Below are 18,112 nucleotides of genomic sequence, written 5' to 3'. Positions count from 1 at the left end.
AATCGCACAGTATTTTTCACCTTGTGGACATCAAAAATACATACTGTTTTTGGTGCTCACTCGGTGAAATATATTACGATCTTACACTGAAACAAACAATTATCCTTTATGGCTTTAACAATAAGTTCTGTTGATGTTGTGCATGTCATCAACTCGGTGATACTGCGATGACAATGGTAAACATGTATGATTTAAGTCCACTTTTGGATGGTTCCTTTTTGTCATATCAATATGATTGTATTTTGTAATAATTTTGTTAATTGAGTAACACAAACAATAACACGTATACCTTACTTTTAATTATAAACCAACGTTTCGGCGCCAAGCGCCTTCTTCAGGGTTCTTTTTGTAATAATTTTGTGTATCTCATGTAAGACTTTTGCATGTTTTTCCTAGTGTGTTTCTTTAGGTCAAAGTTAATACAAACTTGTTTAAGTATTAACGAAATTTTTCAGTCCAAGGGAAGTAATAACTGCAAATTTGCTATTCATGTGTTTTGGTAGAATTCAGTATTCAGAGGAAATGAAGTCGGGGAAAAGATTGAATTACAAAGAATAAACTATGAATTAGTGTATTTATGGAGAGTTAAAAATATCAGCCATCTTGGGGGCTATTAATTTCAATGAAGGATTTTTGGTAGTAACAAAAAAAAAAAAATCAATTTAGGTCTAAAATCGACTTAAGAATTTTATTGAACAGGCCACATTCTTAATGTGGCAGACTACAGTTGTAAATCCCACCCATTGTTTTACAGGAGGAGTGGTTAGCCCGAGTCTGAGTGGGAAGATCAAATTCCTGCAGCAGCATCTCTCCAAGGTGATGCAGCATCTACAGACCAAGTAAGTATACTGGGGTTGGGGGAGGTGTACAGGAGACTGGGGTGTAGTGGGGTACATGAGGAGTGGTTAGCCAGAGTCTGAGTGGGAAGATTCTGCAGCAGCATCTCTCCAAGGTGATGCAGCATCTACAGACAAAAGTACATAATGGGTAGGGGAGGGGCTGCAGGGAGCTGGGGTGTAGTGGGGTACATGGAGGTGATGCAGCATCTACAGACCAAGTAAATACATGAGGATGTGTAGCTTTATGAAGGTGGGGGTGGTCATAGAGGGTAGTCAGAGGTCCTGCAACATGATGAAGCATCTACAGTATACAGGCTTTGGGATACACAAGAGTTAAAGGGAGATTCTGATCGGAAAGCAGCTGCTGCAATATTTGTAGCAAGAAAGATTAGAAAGAGTCTTTTAGAGTCAAAATGACTAAGAAGACTTTCATTTGCCCATTCATCTATCAGTAGATAAAATGATCTTAAGTTTGTATTAGAAAGTTTACAAAAGTGCTGGATAAGGTCTATACGTTTGTTTTACAGAACTTTTTAATTTCCATTTTGCTTATTTTAATCAGAAATATTTTATCTACTTGTTCTTAGACCCAGAACCCTGCCAAGTATTGAAGAAGCGTGGGCTTTACCCATTCCTGCCGAGCTAACCTCCAGGCAGGGGTCCGGTACCCCTCACACCGTGCAGAAATCTGAAGGAACCAGTCCATTACCAGGCCAACAGGCTTTTGGAAATCAAAGTGCAATAATCGAAGACAAGAAAAAGAAAATGCAGAGGAAAAGGGTAAGTTTTCAACTTGTACATATTAGTTTCAACATATTTCCTCAAAACATGGTTAGGCAACTATATATTAATTGTCTGATTTTCATCCCTGCCCGCCCCCTCTTTTTTCTGGTGCCCCTTAAAGTTTTATTGACTGCAATAAGATATTGAATTGGGGTCTTTATTTGCATATTTGTCCAGTACTGTCTGGAAACGGCGTTTATTCATAGCAGACGTTGTCAATGTAAACATTCACATGTAAATAAAGGGGAATTGTTACAATGGTGTTTGTGGTTTGTCTAGAAACACATTTTTATGGTCCCTTATGCAATAAGAAAGAACATGAACACATATTCAATGGTGAAACAGTCATCTAAGAAAAAAAGAGAAAAAAATGTTACCACCCACCCCAATTTTAAATAAAATTGGATGAAAATTTAGCAATTTATGAATATTGGCATAAGCATTTTGGTAAAATTAAACAGGGTACACAAATGAGGGCTTATGACTGTCTTTATGTGATGTTTTATGACTATCTTTACACATGAATCTGTCTCAAAACTGAATGAAATGTTTGTTGAATTTGCCTCTTGTTGAACTGAAAAAATAGGTTACCATATCTTCAACAGGAGTTGGTCTTTATAATGAATTTAATGAGGGGTACATGTACTTTTAATTTGCAGGCTGCAGGTGAAATGGAGGGTCCATCCCCACCTGCAACACCAGCCACACCCCAACTCCTGTCACCTCATCAATTACAGATACTCCATCAGCTACAAAACAAGGTAATAATCCTCAGATTATGCCAGTAACATTAAACATTTACTCTGGCATTATTTAACTTGTATGTATACTTGTTCTTAATACAAGCCTCGAAATACGAACCGCCTAGCAAGGGAGCTACAGGTACAGTTTTGAGTTTGTCTGTTTTTTCAACGACAAAAAGAGTCGATGTGCTGTCATAGCCTTAGTGTCATAGGCATTGTTGTACAAAAACTTGGTCATAACTCATAAACCATTCAAGTTATTGAAATGAGACTTGGTACACTTGCTGCCAGAAACAATACTCCCATGAGTTATTCCCTTTTTCATTCATTCTGCAGTGCTCTTGTTAATGTATGTGCGCTGAGAGCAAATATTGACAGATAACATATTAGATGTGTATTTTTAGATATATTTTGAGTTGTTGCTCTTAAATTGGTAACTTCTATTACCCTTTCCTATCATATGTTTTAGGCAAATCTAGACCCTCAACAACGACAGTTACTACAGGATCTTCAGCACCAGGTGTATCTACAACAACAACATGCCAAAATGCACATACTCAATCAACAGGTAGGAGTTGTACATTTCAACCTTAAAGATGAGCAGTTTGGCATCATTTTTCCCAACAAAATAATTCCATAATTTGTTTTAATTGTCCTGCTTTGGTTAGAAAATAAATCACAAAATTGAGGCCTGGTGTACTTTTTTAAGCCATTTTTGTATTTGTATCTAATCCTGTATTTTCTATATGCATACTCATGGCTAGTCTGAATTTACTTTTCTATTACATATTATACCATTGTTTTCTTATTACATAGTCAGGGCCATGTGGCTTCACTAGTTTAATTGTTTTTTATATATAATCATACTCAAGGCTGGCTTTTCCATATGAATTACTCAGGGCCAATATCGTAAAGTAGCCAATATCTACTTTGCTGTTTTCCATATGCAGAGTCAGGGCCAGCTACAATCAGGGAGCAGCTCACAGCCCGGGGGACAGTTTGGTCCCCGGGGCCCTCTTGGATCTCAGCCCCAGCAGTTCTCACCGCTGGGCACCAGTGCCGAAAATAGGGGCCAGGACCCCGCTTCTCAGGGACGACCCCCATCGCTAGATAGATTCTCACCCTTCCATCATGGCAACCAGGGCCAGAGTCCGCTGAAAGGCCCTCAGTTGCCCGCGGGCTTTCAAGGTCAGGGTCATCCATCATCGGGCAACATTCCATTCTCATCAAGTACGATGTCTCAGGATTTACATGTAGATAGCTCTTTACCAAAGTCATTAGAAAGTGGAACAGTGAATGAAAAAGAGATAACAGACTTTGCGCAAGACTTGTTAAAACAGTTCAGCAGTGGTAGTATACAGTCGCAAGAGCTTTTAGGTGAGAAATTGACGTCGGGTGACGTGAAGTCTAGTCACGGGGTCGGCAGCACGGGTGTACATTCCACATCTACTCAGGACACAGCTGGTGGGCCAAGCCTCGAGAAATTAATGAAATTCGACAGCGAGGTGTCGAAATGTGATAGCGAGGAATCCAAATACAGCTCACTCCCCAAATTGAACATCCACATGTCCGGGGAACAGATCCTTACTGTGTGTAAAGGACATGGTAAGTTTCTGTGTCAAATAATGTGTATACATTAAATGATTACATGAGTAGTGATTTAATATGGAAGTTATTGAATGATTTTTCTAAAATTGACAAAAAGGAAACTTGGCAAATGTTATCAATTTCAGTAATAACAAGTTAAATGAATTTCATTTTAAATGACCATGAATGTGATATTATTTATATAATATGATTTTATCATAATTACTTGTTTAATTATTTACGGCGCTAAATACATAAAACTTTGCTATATAGCGCACACATTTTCAGTTATTACACTAGCAATATATAAAAAAAATGTGACCGATTAATGCTTGCAAAGTCATTTATGATATAAAGATGGGTATACAGCACTTAGTGGATAACATGGCTTCATTGTTAGTCTATTATACATTTATTTCGCAACATCCTGCTTACAGAAGCACATCATTTCCTCTAATCATGCCTGTTCTTTATTGTTGCAGGTCGAAGTGGTTTAACATTGAGCGTGTTAGGTGACCGCCCCCCACCAAGACCCCCCAGTCCCCCCCAGCCCCCTCTCCCCAAGGACAGGCTCAACCCACCCACACCTAGTGTATATGTAAGTGGTATTCATGCATTTAGATTCATTAAGGTTCATTAAGAGACATTCCAAATATTAAATACACACACAATCAAACATAACCAAAAATATTAGTCCGTGCCTTTTTCATAGGAAGGGTCAGGTACCCCAAACAAGAATATTTTTTAGGCCTAATTATACGCTTGCAATGAAATTTGTTTTTTGAGATTTGTAGGACTTTAGAAAATTGGTGTAAAAAATGCAAGGCATAATCTGTGATCTGAACTTGTAAACCATTACTTTCAGAATAATGTTATTTTCTTCCCTCTCAAAATAAGATGCAAAACATTTTTAGATATCCATATGAACCATGTCTGATCTTTACAGTTGGAGTTAAAAAAGGATGCAAGTTCCCCGGAGTTACAACAGTACTGTCAATCTCAGCCTGTCGTCGTTATACGAGGGATGGCCAGTGCTCTCAAACTTGGTAAGAAACTTGGTAATTTGTTTAACAATAGTAGTCTGACAATAACTCAAAACTTGTATACAACCTTCAGAAGTTTGAGTATAAACTTAAGTGTAGTTTTGCTGTAAATAAGAACAGTCTGTCGCCCTTATACGTGGGATGACCAGTGCTCTCAAACTTGGTAAGGACCTTTGGTGACAAGTTTGATAAATGTAGTTGAATATGAACAACTTGTTTAAGACCTTTGGAATTTGGATTATAGACTTGAATGTAGTTTTGCTATAAAAATGTACAGCCTGTTGTTGGTTGTTGGTATATGAGGGAGGCCCAGCGCTCTAAAACTTGGTAAGGACCTTAGGTAATTTGTTCAATAAATGTAGCCAGATAAGATCAACTTGTTTATGACCTTAAGAAATTGGAGTATAAATTAAAGTGTAGTTTTGCTGTTTATAAGAACTGTTAGGCTGTTGTTGTTATATGAGTGGAAGTCAGAGCTCTCAAACTTGGTACAGATATATTTTAATTTGCTTCCAACTGTGTTGAATATTACATTTGAGTAATAACTACTTATGATTCAATTCAGACTTATATCGTTAATTTATGTCCTACTGCTAGAAACAATCTTTCACACAAATTGTTGTTCGATAAGTCTGTGAAATTTTACAAACTATTTCTTTAAAAGGTGAAACTCTTTACCAATTAGTGAAACTCTTTACCACCAAGTCTACTATTAAGTAGCTGGCAAATATTGCTGCTGATAATGTTGCTGCGATTTTTTTTACATGCGATTCAAGCAATTGCTCCTTATTTCAGACCTTGGCCTGTTTTCTACCAAGTCGTTGGTTGAGGCCAATGCAGAGCATGCAGTGGAAGTGAGGACCCAGAAAATGCAGGCTCCAGACGAAAACAGGGACCAGTTTGGGAATAAGGTAAAATTTTTGAAAGGATCTGTTTGACCAAAAATAGGGTTTCAGGTAAATGGAAAGAAAAAAAAAATGCTTAATTATCGCCTTGCTATATTTAATGGTAAGATGGCCAGGGACGATGTAGAGCATTTTGTTTTATTAAACAGAATTTTCTGGGATTAAATTTGAAAGAAATCGGATCTGACACATTTTCTGTTTCTTTTATTCTAAAATTTTATAAGAAAATGTCTATTTAAATGCTGTTGATTGTAAACTGCTTAAGAAACATAACATTGCTATACAATTTTGTTGACCCTAAGCAGAGTGAAGGATAATTTACTTTATTAAGTAACATTGGAACAAAACTACCGGTATTATAAATAACAACACTGAAGTTTAGATAACATATGGCACCAAAAAAAGCACAAAAGAAAATAAACATACTCTAATAAGTGTAAAGTTAAGAAACAACTCTTAACAGTTGTACCATTTCTTTTAAAACTTTCACTAGTATACATGTGTGTATTTTCCTGTAGGTGTGGTACTGTGCGAGTAATCGGAACAGAACTACAATTGCCAAGTATGCCCAGTACCAGGCGGCCAGTTTCCAGGAGTCTCTCAGGGTATGCACTATAACATGATACACTGGACATGTTAAACAGTCTGAAAACTGAAATTTCTGTAGCATTTCTATTACCTTATGTGGTATGAAGCTCTTAAATTTGTAGAAACAATTAAATTATTTTTTAGAATTTTTTTCTCAGTGAAACATTTAACCCAAAGGGGGAAGGCAATTTTTTTTAAATGCTAACAGGGTGTCTTTTTTTGCTAATTTGGACCTCGAAAGGGTAAATTTGCATCTGTAGGGGGGTGGCATAATTTTAAAGGGCCTTCCCCCTGTGGGTAATATTTTTAAATGGAACAGCCCTCTGAAGAAATAAAATTACAAGCTCCAAATTACTTTCAGTTTTAGAAAGGAAAAGTAATATATTGTGAAAATGTGTTTTTATGATTGAGAAAAGGCAAAGAAACATAATTGAAAAAGGAGTATTATTAATTATTGTACCCTGTTTTTTAATTATTTTTTTTCTATGTACAACAACAGTAGTTTATAGCGGGCAACAACACCAGCTGTTATACGCTGCACTGTTTCCCCCTGAACAGTTACCTGTGGACATCATTGGCAGCCAATAAATGTCTGGATGTACTGTCCTCCTTAAGGAAGTTGATATTTTAATTTATAACAATATTTATATAATGTTCTTTTATATCTCCCTTTACAGGAGGAGCAAGAGAAAGCCAAGGGAATTTTCAAAGAATCTGACAGCGACTCAAATTCATCTGTTTCATCCAAGTAAGTTGATAACCTGGCCAGAATTTCCTTAAAAATATTTTTATGTCATACACAATAAAGTCTGTTTGATATTAAGATATAATTTTGAAAATCTGTTAAACTGAGCAAAAAGTACCACGTTCACAGATAATATTAAATCTTGGAAATCTTTCAATATTTGAGTTAAATGGTCTTTTGATTTTGTAGAGCCCGTGTGCGATGAGCAAGACATAGTTTTCACATAGTTTTCACAATGGAGGTTCTGTGTTTGTCTGTATAAATGGATAAGTTTCAGTTCAGACGTTCATACAGACATACATGGAACCTCCATGTTGAACACTTGGTCTCGCTCATAGCACGCATCTTGACCACGCATTATAGGATTTTCAAAGAAAGAAGGTTCACGATGATGAGGTGGCATCTAGTTTTTGTTTGTATTTAAAACTATTACTAAATCTCTTTTTGATTTTTTAGACGAAAGAAGATGATAAAATTTGGCACAAATGTTGATCTCTCCGACCAGAAGAAATGGTATCAACAGCTACAAGAGATAGCGAAACTGCCCGCATTTTGTCGGCTCGTGTCGGGCAGTAACCTTCTAAGCCATGTCGGGCACACGATACTGGGCATGAACACGGTACAGCTGTATATGAAGGTTCCAGGGGCAAGAACTCCAGGTATAATTCATTGGTTATCTTCTACTTTTACCTAGATTCTGCATCTTGTGCCAGGCAGTTAATTAGTGTCTAACTACCATTATGAAAATTTTGACAGTGACCCTTTTTATAATGAATATCATTCAGGCCTCAGAAATGATGATATTTGTTCATCATTTCCATGTATGAATTCACTGGTTATCTTCAAATTTATGTAAAAAGCTACCCACATTCTGTCGTCTTGTGCAAAGCAGTTTATTACTGAGCGACTAACACCCATTATGAAATTTTTGACAGTGAAAGATAGAAATTAATATGGCCTCAGACTTGATGTTATTTGTTCATCATTTCAAGGTATGATTTCACTGGTTATCTTTCATTATGAAAATTATAAAATTTTTGACAGTGAAGCTTTTATTAATTATTGAGATAAAACTAAATATGTCCCACAACTTAATATTTCTTTTTCATCACTTACATTCATAAATAAATGTTTTAATTTTGTTTGTCTTTTCTCATACAGGACACCAGGAGAATAACAATTTCTGTTCCGTGAATATCAACATTGGCCCAGGAGACACTGAGTGGTTCGCAGTGCCGGAACAATACTGGGGGGTTATACATAGCATGTGCGAAAGGTACGGACTATTGAAACAGTTTGTAATTACATTCGTTAAGTCATCTTAAATGAAGTTCTTAGTGGGATTTTAGGAAGAATGTTTAGTTTAAACTTATTTAATTTACAATTAGTGTGATACTAGTTATTACAACATTATGTTAATCACTATAGTTGGCACGATTTTAATTGAGAGTGTGGTCTTGTGTTGTGGGGAGAAAAGGAAGTACCCGGAGGAAACCCACTTGTCCGGCTTGTTGACCACATACCAAACTGATATGCACCCTAGTCTGGGAATCGAACCAGGGTTGCCTAGGTGAGATGTGATTGGCTTACCACTGCACTAAGCAGACAACATAGGAAGATTATTTTGAGTCATCTAAAAGTTAGAGAAGTCATAAGCTAAAAACTGGCTCCAGATATCGTATGAATACTGGCCCTTAAGGGCACCTGAAAAAAGGATGGTCTTATCTTCTGCCCCTATTCATTAGAATGTACATGTGTTTAAAAGAATTATGTCTAAACTAAATAAAATTGCCAACTAAATAATAGAAGATATAGAATGTTGAAATACTGCCTTTGTCATAATGTTTCTTTCATAATTATGACTTTCTAAATAAGATATTTTTTATTTGTACTTATTTGTACATTCGTATCATGCTATATTTGTCTTTGCCACATTTATCTTGTTAATGACCAACAACATTTTTTATGCCGATTTTGCAAATGAAATTTGTAACTCTGATTTTTTTGGCAAAATTCAGTCAGTCTGCCATTCAAATATAATTACATGTTTTCAGTAGCAACGTTTTTAGTATTTAATCTTGGTAATTTGATCACACATTTTTTTACAAAATGCCAAGTTACAATTTTTGTAGTTACAATTTTTGAAGGTTTGACATTTTTGCTTCTCTTTGAGATGTTCAATTATTGCTCGCCATTTTGATCACATGATACAACATCATTTTATCATGGACAATTTACTCTACATTTTGCAGTTAGATGCATCTCGCCCTTATGACTTTAGTGATGTAAAAATTCCGAAACAGAAAAAATGCAGCTTCGCCATTTTGAAGTGATGCCATCAATATATATAGAATATTAACTGTACTGCTTTGGGAACACAACGCTAGAAGGCATACATTCCATTTGTTTCAGGAATGGTGTGGACTATCTAACAGGCTCTTGGTGGCCTGTACTGGAGGATCTGTATGAGGAAAATGTTCCCGTGTACAGGTTTATACAGAAGCCAGGAGATCTCGTCTGGGTAGGGCCAGGATGCGTACACTGGGTGCAGGCCATTGTAAGTATTAGAGTGGTTCTAGATGTTATAATTTATGAAGCAATCACGATAATCAGGTTTTTGATTTCAAGTTTTATGGCAGATGAAAAGTCAACATTTGTGAAAAACTTTGAAATTACTTCGAAATAGTTTTAATCAAATGTAATTTAAAAGCTGCAAAATTTGGTTTAAACATATTTAAAAAAATAAGAGTACAACAATAGTAAGTTGAAATGGATTGATAAACAAGCAATGTAATTGCTTATACTAATTCCTTTCCATGTAGGAGTACTAATTCCTTTCCATGTAGGAGTGTACAGTTACGAAATGCACATAAAATAAGTGAAAATCGAGCTACAATTTGACATCTAAATTAAACAAGTCTTAGTAGATGAAAATATCAGCCAATATAAGAAGTCTTTTGCCTTAGGTAGTTGGGAAGCTATTTTTAATCATAAGTTTTATAAAAAAGAATAAAACTTATATTAACCATGTGAATTTACATTAAACTTCTACAATTTCAGGGCTGGTGTAACAACATTGCGTGGAACGTTGGTCCGATGACGACACGTCAGATTCAGCTAGGTTTGGAACGATACGAGTACAACAAGCTACAGAACTACAAGTCCATCGTGCCTATGTTACATCTTGTCTGGAACATTGCCAAAAATGTGAAAATTGCTGACCAGAAACTGTTCGAGTTAGTCAAGTGAGTGGACAGTTGGTTTCCTCTATAACGTTGATAATCTTTTTGTTTTCCTGCCAAGCACACTTTTGAAACAAAGAGGAGACAAAGGGCCTTTTGTTCAGAACTTTGTTAAAGTTAACAACTATGTTAAAGTTAACAACTATGTTAAAGTTAACAACTATGTTAAAGTTAACAACTTTGTTAAAGATGCACTCTTACTCCCAAAGACGATTTATCACAATTAATAATATTGTTTTAATATTCCAAAAAGGATGAATAAATGTCGAAAACAATGGTTCTTATAAAGGATACCGAGTTTACTTTGAAAGAAATGAGCATATAACACGATATTTCTACATTATGATACTATAGTAGACCGCAGTAAATCTTTTAGCATTCACCAATCATTTAATACTTTTACACTTTATTCTATTTAATACACAGTTACACTCTTGTTATCAGTAATTAAAATTTTCCATAAATGCACTATTTAGTTAGAATGTAAAGGTTTATCAGTCAAAATGTATGTTTGTTATACATTTGTATGCATTGATTTTTAATAAGAGTGTCACTTTAACATTATTATTGTTAACATTAAAATAGTTACAGCTCTGGATGTTGAATGGATCTGATGTATTTTTAACAAGATTCGAAATGGCTGTTCCAGCTGTTCTTGTTTTTAGTCAAGTATGGGAGCTCATCATGAAATATTTCAAGGCGAAAATTTAACAAAGTGATTGAATCATGTTGTTAACTTGTGCAAAGATCTGAACAAAGGACCTTATTTAGTAGCATTGGCGAAAAGAAACTAATTGAATTAGTAAAGGGAGTGTACTATAAGGCTTTGTTTAAGAAGTATGGGCCAATCTTATCAATGTGTACGATCATTATTTCGAATCCATATTCCTGGAAAGTACTAAAATTTATTTCTGTTTTACTGATCAGGTCGACACTTGTGTGTTCGTTGCGCAACATACAGTTAACGCTAGACTTTGTGGGCTCCATGGGTATTGACATTAAGTGGCACGGAAGAGTAGAGGGGGAGGCTGCACACTACTGTAATGTGTGTGAGGTACGGTAACAAGTTTTAGTATAAGATAACCTTATAGTGTATTAGTGTAGGTATTTTTTATGTAAATGTATTATTTGAAAGAGCATTTTGGTTGTACTGTATTATCTGTGAGTTTTAACTTAAGTATAGGATTAATTGTTGAACTCGCTTGCGGTGAATTTGACATATCTGTCACAATGGTGGTTATGTGTATGTGCATGTGTGCGTCAGTCCATTTTGACTGAACCATGACCAGGCTGTAGTTTGAAGGATTTTCAAAAAACTTGCCATGAAAGATAACCATGATGAGGCGGTGTGTCATGCACAAGACCGAGGTTCGTACTTCAAAGGTCAAGGTCACACTCAGAGGTTAAATGTCAAAATAAGTACTGTTAATAAATCTGGTCAGGTCTGAACCTTGAAGTATATATTTGCCAACCATTTGTTTTTTCTGTCCTCAGGTTGAGGTGTTCAACATATTATTCGTGAAAGAGCAGGACAGCAAATTTGTCGTTCACTGTCAAGACTGCTCACGGAAAATCCACCCCCGCCTTGAGGGATTTGTCGTGCTCAACCAGTACCGGCTAGACGACCTAGTCGGTGTATATGACGTGTTTACAATGCAGATGCCTACACGTCAAATACATGGATATTGATCTCGTTACATTTATGGTAAATATCACATCTGTATAAAATTTCAATCTTTTTTTAGTGTGTTTTTTTTTTAAGAAAACTAGTCTAGATATGTCATAGCCTTGGTGTCGTTGTTGTCATTGTTGTCATAGCACAAACACAATATCCGTACCCATGACTCATAAACAATTTAAAGATATTCAAATAAAACAAAAGACAGACTATTGCAAATCCTGTTGGGCTTGAAAAAAAAAAGAAGACAATTTCAATAGAAATTTCAATAAAAAATTTGGTATATTAATCGCTTACACTTAACCATTTAGTATTTTGAGTAAACCTAAGGCCTTATAGTGCAGCTTGATTAAGCTGCTGAATCTCGCTATAGCACATGTGAGGCTATCAGCAAATGCTAAGGGATTGCGATTAACGGCATAGCAATTGTATGTTGCTATAATGAATATTTATTGCACTTGATCATTGCTTGGCAAATTATTACTTTTTATTTTTCATAAATACCCCCCAAAAATAAAATGTTTATTTCTCTTTCAGGTGTGTCATCCAGATAGGGAATCAATGGCCATCAACTCATCTAACTTCATACCTCATCTACTTATTTATTGACTACATTTCAGTCATCCCACAGTGAAATAGATTATTGTGTTGACCATTTCTAATGGATCACCCCTCATCACTCATTTTACTTCCAATTGTTCATTTTCTTTGTGTAGACCATAACTTGTGTATCATCCCTCATCAGGTTATATATATATATACAGTGGGTCATTTTCCTAAATTGTGTTGACCATAACTTGTGGATCAACCCTCAACAGGCATATTCTACAGTGGGTCATTTTCCTAAATTGTTTTGACCATAACTTGTGGATCAACCCTCAACAGGCATATTCTACAGTGGGTCATTTTCCTTAATTGTGTTGACCATAACTTGTGGATCAACCCTCAACAGGCATATACTACAGTGGGTCATTTTCCTTAATTGTGTTGACCATAACTTGTGGATCAACCCTTACCAAGCATATATTACAGTGGGTCATCTTAAATTGTGTTGACCAGAATTTGTGGATCATCCCTCAACAGGCATATTCTACAGTGGGTCATTTTCCTTAAACATGTTGACCATAACTTGTGGATCATCCCTCATCTACACTTGAATGGGTCATACATGTGTTTCCATAAACATTTAAGTACACATTTGATTATTTCTTGGAAGTTGATCAACTTTTAATTTGTATTGAAAATTTGTGGTCTTCTCATTTGCAAATGATACTGTACATTATTTTAATTTCTCAAGCGTTTTATATTTGTGATTTTTCGTGAAATAATCAAGCCACAATTAAAAATCTAGTGAAGTATTAAAATTACTGTTTTTCTATTGTTTTTATGACTGAATAATTCAATAATGGTGTCTCGAATATTTTAAACCTTTAAAAATTCACCAAGACCAATATATCATTGATAAATGGAAGACCTTGAAAAATTAAAGCAACTTCTTGTACATTTCTGTTTTTGGATCATCCCTCGTTGTTTAGATGTTAGGAATGCATGGATGAACTCCGGACTCGGTAATAGATGTGCAAATGGTGCAGTTGTATAAAATTGTGTTTGTTGGCTATATGTTGCATTTCATTATAATAGTTGTTAGTTGTTAGTGAAATATGAAAGTCATTGTGTATAGTGCCGTGTAAGTAACACAAAACTTAACAATGTTTTACATGTTTTGAATGTTATTTATTTTTTATAATGAATTCATTTTCTACGGTTAACTTACAAAGTTAGTTCTGGTATTGTAAATGTTTGTCTTTTTTTTTTCATCCCAAACTTTGTGAGACCGCTTACAGTAAGTTTTTAAGTCTGCCCTTTTGAAAAAGAATGGACGTCAGATAATGTGATGATTTACCCATTAATGAATTAAAAATTAACACATAGTTTTTGTATTTCATATTCACACTGTTATTTTTGTACATGTTTAACGATTTTGATGAAGGATTATTTTATTTTTTATTTTTGAACATTAATATTCAACTATTTTGAATCAACACATGATGAAAAAAAAGTATTTTCTTTTTGTTATGAAAGTTAACTCAGAAGTCTAATACTATATTGTACAGTGAGTGTATGAATATAACTTTACAGTAACATTTCGAATTTCCTCTTTAATTTGATTAATGATTTATCTTTTTTTAATTTTTTTTGTACAAAAATATTTATGTTTAATACAACTGTCAAAAAATGCTTGAATTTGTTGCGGCCTATTTAAAGATCTGTTAATTGTATTTAAGCTCTAATTTTCGTAATTCATTTGTTCTCTTGCTATTAATGATAATTGTGGTATCTTTAAAAGGTGCACAAAGTGTATTATTTATACATGTATACAAGTCTACACTCAGATTATTTATTTTCATCGTGTTTTTTGCTTTTTCATATACATGACCATACTTCATTGAAATAAATATGGTAGTTTCTACAATGATTTTACAAATGACTGGCTCAGTACTTTGGGGAAACAATTCTTGGATATGTTTCATTTTGTATCTTAGGGCTAATTTATTTTTTAAGGAAGGCCATACTAAATTGATTTTGTTTTGTTTCTGGCTCCTACATGTACATGTATTTCACTCCTTCCCCTCCCAGGCAGAAAAAATAGACGTGAACAATAAACCCCAAGCATATTATTTTTAAGGTGCTTGGAAAAGCAATTTGGTCATGTAAAACTTTAAAACAAAGCTGCTTACTTGCAGGTTATAATTTCTAAAGCAAGCTATTTCTTATGGTCAGTAAAATACTTCTTGCATGATTAATAGGAATTGAAAAATGCAAGTTCCTTACTTATATTTATTGTTTTTGATAACTTGTTTTGTTTTTGGAAAGCCTATAACCTACTAGCCAGGCCCCAATTTTTCGAAAAACTTCTAAATTTTAACAGCCATAAATAGTATATTTCAATTCGCTAAAATACATAATAAAATACGAATTTGATAAATGAAAAAAAGATTAATTGAGATCATCATAAAAGTAATTCCTATTGAAAGTATAAAAAAGTAAGAATGACCAAACTGTAGGAAAACAAAAATAGTGAGGTTACATGTAGCTTAATCCTGTTATAAGGGACTTTATAAGTTTATAAGAAGTCTCGAGAAATTGGGGCCAGATGATGCACAACATGGACTCAATTTAGGATATGGCTAAATGTTATACAATGATAATTGAGAGATAAGTAAATGGTTCTCATTGTTTGCAGAAACCATCTGTCATATTTCTCACAATAACTTCACAACTGTAGTGCATATATATGATAATAAATGTTCATGACAATTATTTGAGCACCATGTACATGTATACATGTATGTAAAAGTATGTAGTTTGTGGTGCAGTACTTTTAGAAAGTCATATATCCAAATGAAGTATTTGGGACACGGTACTTTTATTGGTATCTACATGTACATGTACATTGTAAGTTCATAACATAGGTCTCTTTCTATTCATTTCATCTTGTACGTACATTTTGTTGACAGAGATAAGTTTTCAAATAAAGTTTGTATAAAATACTTAGACTTCTTTTCTTTACTCCATAGGACTAATATTTATGTGAAATCTCATTACAGATTTCTGGCCCAATACTTAACTCTAAATCCAGGATTAATTGTGCTTTTATTGCTCGAAGAGCATTGATTATTATTTAAGTCTTTGATTTATTGAGCTTTGATTAATCATAGAGCATTGATTACTATCATTTACAACCCGGAGCATTGATAACTGTCATTTACAACTCGGAGCATTGATTACCATTATTTACAACTCGGAGCATTGATTGCTGTTATTTGCAACTCGGAGCATTGATTACTATTATTTACAAGTCGGAGCGATTGATTTCTTATTTTTTGCAACTCGGAGCACTGATTACTATTATTTGCATTTCGGAGCATTGATTACTATCATTTACAACTCGGAGCATTGATTACTATTATTTGCAACTCGGAGCATTGATTACTATCATTTGCAACTCGGAGCATTGATTACTGTAATTTGCAACTCGAAACATTGATTACCATTATTTACATCTCGGAGCATTGATTACTATAATTTGAAACTCGGAGCATTGACTGCTATAATTTGCATCTCGGAGCATTGATTAATATAATTTGCAGCTCGGTGCATTGACTGCTTTTATTTTGCAACTCGGAGCATTGGTTGCAATTCTTTGCAAATCGGAGAATAAATTACTATTATTTGCAACTCGGAGCATTGATTACTATTATTTGCTGTCTCGGAGAATTGATATCTATTATTTGCAACTCGGAGCATTGATTACTATTATTTGCAACTCGGAGCAATGATTGCAGTTCTTTGCAAATCGGAGAATAAATTACTATTATTTGCAACTCGGAGCATTGATTACTATTATTTGCTGTCTCGGAGAATTTATATCTATTATTTGCAACTCGGAGCATTGATTACTATTATTTGCAACTCGGAGCATTGATTACTAATTATTTTTTTTGCAACTCGGAGCATTGATTACTATTATTTGCAACTCGGAGCATTGATTACTATTATTTGCAACTCGGAGCATTGATTACTATTATTTGCAACTCGGAGCATTGATTACTATTATTTGCTGTCTCGGAGCATTGATTACTATTACTTGCAACTCGGAGCATTGATTACTATTATTATTACTACATTCATAAGAATACCGGAATCCACGTATCATTATCATAGAAATACCGGAATCCCCTTCTCACAATCATAGAAATACCGGAATTCCCTTCTCACAATCATAGTAATACCGGAACCCCCTTTTCACAATCATAGCAATACCGGAACCCTCTTCTCACAATCATAGCAATACCGGAATCCTCTTCTCACAATCATAGAAATTTCGGAACCCACGTCTCACAATCATAGAAATACCGGAACCCCCTTCTCACAATCATAGCAATACCGGAATTCCCTTCTCACAATCATAGAAATTTCGGAACCCACGTCTCACAATCATAGAAATACCGGAACCCCCTTCTCACAATCATAGCAATACCGGAATCCCCTTCACACAATCATAGAAATTCGGGAATTCCCTTCTCACAATCATAAAAATACCGTAAGTGGTCTCACAATCACAGAAATACCGGAATCACCTCACAATCATAGAAATACCGGAATTCCCTTCTCACAATCATAGAAATACCGGAATCACCTTCTCACAATCATAAAAATACCGGAAGCCACGTCTCACAATCACAGAAATACCGGAATCACCTTCTCACAATCATAGAAATAACGGAATCCCCTTCTCACAATCACAGAAATATCAAAATCCCCGTCTCACAATCATAGAAATACCAGAATCATCTTCTCACAATCATAGAAATACCGGAATCCACGTCTCATAATCATAGAAATACCGGAACCCCCTTCTCACAATCATAGGAATACCGGGATCCACGTCTCACAATCATAGAAATACGGAAATCCCCTTCTCACAATCATAGAAATAACGGAATCCCCTTCTCACAATCACAGAAATATCAAAATCCCCGTCTCACAATCATAGAAATACCAGAATCATCTTCTCACAATCATAGAAATACCGGAATCCACGTCTCATAATCATAGAAATACCAGAATCCCCTTCTCACAATCATAGGAATACCGGGATCCACGTCTCACAATCATAGAAATACGGAAATCCCCTTCTCACAATCATAGAAATACGGAAATCCCCTTCTCACAATCATAGAAATACCGGAATCCACGTCTCACAATCAAAGAAATACCGGAACCCCCGTCTCACTGGAGAGTGGTCTTGCCACCCGGAACAGGACGTTGGCGATGCGTGTGTCTGTAATGGACAGTGTCCTCAGAATACTTTGTCTTATTCTGCAACTGGTTTCTGCGAGGGTGCCTTTGGCCCCGTTTCATTAATGGTCGCATTGCAAAATTCGACTGCGACGAA

The 18,112-nt window shown here is 35.1% G+C and overlaps 1 protein-coding gene across 2 annotated transcripts in view; it reads left to right on the top strand.

Moving 5' to 3' along the window:
* The window catches only part of LOC128231341 (lysine-specific demethylase 6A-like), a 72,406-nt gene extending 56,702 nt beyond the window's left edge, over window positions 1–15,704 (top strand). For both annotated transcript variants that reach the window (XM_052944022.1, XM_052944023.1), the window contains 17 exons: window positions 755–839; window positions 1,427–1,619; window positions 2,282–2,383; window positions 2,835–2,933; window positions 3,316–3,970; window positions 4,435–4,550; window positions 4,899–4,998; window positions 5,791–5,906; window positions 6,419–6,505; window positions 7,166–7,236; window positions 7,690–7,892; window positions 8,395–8,509; window positions 9,646–9,790; window positions 10,294–10,478; window positions 11,403–11,529; window positions 11,970–12,180; window positions 12,691–15,704. In XM_052944022.1, the coding sequence (XP_052799982.1) occupies window positions 755–839; window positions 1,427–1,619; window positions 2,282–2,383; window positions 2,835–2,933; window positions 3,316–3,970; window positions 4,435–4,550; window positions 4,899–4,998; window positions 5,791–5,906; window positions 6,419–6,505; window positions 7,166–7,236; window positions 7,690–7,892; window positions 8,395–8,509; window positions 9,646–9,790; window positions 10,294–10,478; window positions 11,403–11,529; window positions 11,970–12,164 (2,594 nt within the window). In that variant the 3' untranslated portion in view covers window positions 12,165–12,180; window positions 12,691–15,704. The remainder of the gene's footprint in view (window positions 1–754; window positions 840–1,426; window positions 1,620–2,281; window positions 2,384–2,834; window positions 2,934–3,315; window positions 3,971–4,434; window positions 4,551–4,898; window positions 4,999–5,790; window positions 5,907–6,418; window positions 6,506–7,165; window positions 7,237–7,689; window positions 7,893–8,394; window positions 8,510–9,645; window positions 9,791–10,293; window positions 10,479–11,402; window positions 11,530–11,969; window positions 12,181–12,690) is intronic.
* Window positions 15,705–18,112: the final 2,408 nt, after the last annotated feature.

Source organism: Mya arenaria, chromosome 4, assembly GCF_026914265.1.
Source record: "Mya arenaria isolate MELC-2E11 chromosome 4, ASM2691426v1".
Classification (NCBI taxonomy): Eukaryota; Metazoa; Mollusca; class Bivalvia; order Myida; family Myidae; genus Mya; species Mya arenaria.
Note: the sequence above shows the minus strand (reverse complement) of the source record. Positions and strands in the feature narration are given on the sequence as shown.